Genomic DNA, 2,245 nt, shown 5'->3' with positions numbered 1-2,245 from the left:
TGTTAGTAATTACTAACACTTTGTAATTTATTTACGTAAAATATCTCGGCTTGATTGAGTGGACGGTCGTAAATTATGTAGAAATATCCTTTTGCACAATCACGTGCTCAATTTATATGAATTTAATATTTTTCTTTTGCACAAACTTGACTATTACAAAACTCAAATACGCACATGTCTTTGTCACTACTTGTGTGTGTGAACATTATTAATTCATTTAATACAGCCATCAAATATGAATTCTGGAAATTAAAAGAAAATTAAAATCTCCCCACTCTTTATATAGAAGTCAAGCTGCGCAAAACAAAGTTCGTTGTGACTTGGTTGTTCTCTTCTTCTTCTCTCTAACAAAAGGAACCTTAAATTACCAAAATCACACAAAATGGATTGGGTTCGAGGTGAAACAGTAGGTCATGGGAGCTTTGGCAAAGTGAGTTTTGCAATACCCAGAAGCCAGAGTACTCTGTTTTCTCCATCAATGGTGGTTAAGTCTTCTTCCGCTTCCTGCTCAGCTACTCTGATGATCGAGAAGCTAATATTGGAAGAACTTAAGGGTTGTCCACAAATTATCAACTGCATAGGTGACAGCTACACCTTTGAAAATGGTGAAAAGTTGTACAATGTCTTATTGGAGTATGCTTCAGGTGGCTCTTTGTCAGATAAGTTCAAGAATTCCGGTGATCGTATGTTGCCTGAATTTGAAGTCAGGAAGTACACCAAGGCGTTATTGAAAGGGCTACACTACATCCACAAGTGTGGCTATGTCCACTGCGATATTAAACCACAGAACATTCTTCTAGGCGAAAATGGGCAAGTCAAAATTGCTGATTTTGGATTGGCGAAGAGAGCGGAATCCAATAAAGATAATAAATTGCGATGTGAATTGAGGGGCACTCCACTGTACATGTCGCCTGAAATGGTAACCGGAGGCGAACAGGGTACCCCAGCTGATATCTGGGCACTTGGATGCGTGGTGACGGAAATGGCAACTGGTAATCCAGTGTGGAGATGTTTAGATATAGCTAAATTGTTGATGGTAATTGGAGTGGGTGATCAATTGCCTGAAATTCCTGAAGAATTATCGGAAGAAGGAAAAGATTTTCTAGGGAAGTGCTTCGTGAAGGATCCGAGAAAGAGATGGACCGCAGAGATGCTACTGAAACATCCCTTTGTTGCTGATCAAGATGACACTGTTACATTGAATAACGTAACATGCGAGTGTGGAACACCCACGATATCTCCTAGGTGCCCATTTGATTTCCCAGATTGGATATCTAATGACTCTGCTGAATCCTCGGTAACATGTTCAATTACATCATTGCCCTCGCCGGCGTTTCAAGAATTGATGAACTTGAACAACGGTTCATGGTCTATAGCGCCAGCAGAGAGGATGCGGGGATTACTGGGTGAATGTAGACCTGATTCTGAATGGTCTACTGCTGATGACTGGGTTAGCGTTAGATGATGTCAATCTTGTAGTAATAGAAAAGTCTTAGATTTAGATCTCTGTAAGATTTTTGCTTGCCAATTCTGTGATTAGGCTAGGCCAATTTGTTCAATTTTTTTTGTACATAGAGAACAGATAAATTTTATGATGACGAAGAATTGGGTCATTGGGACTTACCCAGATGTACAGTTAAAAGAATATTAGTGTTTAATAAATCAATGTTTTTACTTCGTTGAGTTAAACTGCTACTTGGTCGATTACCTTTTTTCGCACAAAATTCTAATTTCATTCAATTGGCCCTTAAAAATAGTGAAAATTTCTGCAGGAGATAGTGCAGCAGCCACTGCATTAAAGCTACCGTTATACGTAGGATCCAGAAAACGGCTAGATCTTTACGACATGAATTCATGACCTCCCTATTCACGTGGCAGAAACTTTTCTACTGACTCCAAGTACCTTCAAGCTCCAATAACCATGGGAGAAAATACTCTCCTATTCCTAATACTGCGTCCAATGGCAATATTTTGCTCTTGTGTCCACTGATATTGTCGCACGTTTTTGGTGCTACAGTATCTTTATTGTCTGCTATTTGGGAAGTTAGTGGCTGTGCCCAATTTTGAAGTTTCCGTGGCAGTCTTTCCATGCAACTTCCAATCAGTTTGGTTTTTGTCGTATTCAGACCCTTCCAACAAGTGTTCCAATTTTATAACATGTGATGTGTGAGGGATGCATGTAGTTTAGTCAAAATATTGAATCAAATACAAGGAATCAAAATATATGTGCATGAATCCTAATTTG

At 39.1% G+C, this 2,245-nt stretch overlaps 1 protein-coding gene across 1 annotated transcript; it reads left to right on the top strand.

Moving 5' to 3' along the window:
• Positions 1 to 247: 247 nt before the first annotated feature.
• LOC107860292 (mitogen-activated protein kinase kinase kinase 20) lies at positions 248 to 1,684 on the top strand. The gene has a single exon (XM_016705598.2). It carries the CDS (start codon positions 383 to 385, stop codon positions 1,463 to 1,465), a length of 1,083 nt encoding a protein of 360 aa, XP_016561084.1. The 5' UTR covers positions 248 to 382; the 3' UTR covers positions 1,466 to 1,684.
• The last annotated feature ends 561 nt before the right edge of the window (positions 1,685 to 2,245 follow it).

Source organism: Capsicum annuum, chromosome 2 (genome assembly GCF_002878395.1).
Source record: "Capsicum annuum cultivar UCD-10X-F1 chromosome 2, UCD10Xv1.1, whole genome shotgun sequence".
Classification (NCBI taxonomy): domain Eukaryota; kingdom Viridiplantae; phylum Streptophyta; class Magnoliopsida; order Solanales; family Solanaceae; genus Capsicum; species Capsicum annuum.
Note: the sequence above shows the minus strand (reverse complement) of the source record. Positions and strands in the feature narration are given on the sequence as shown.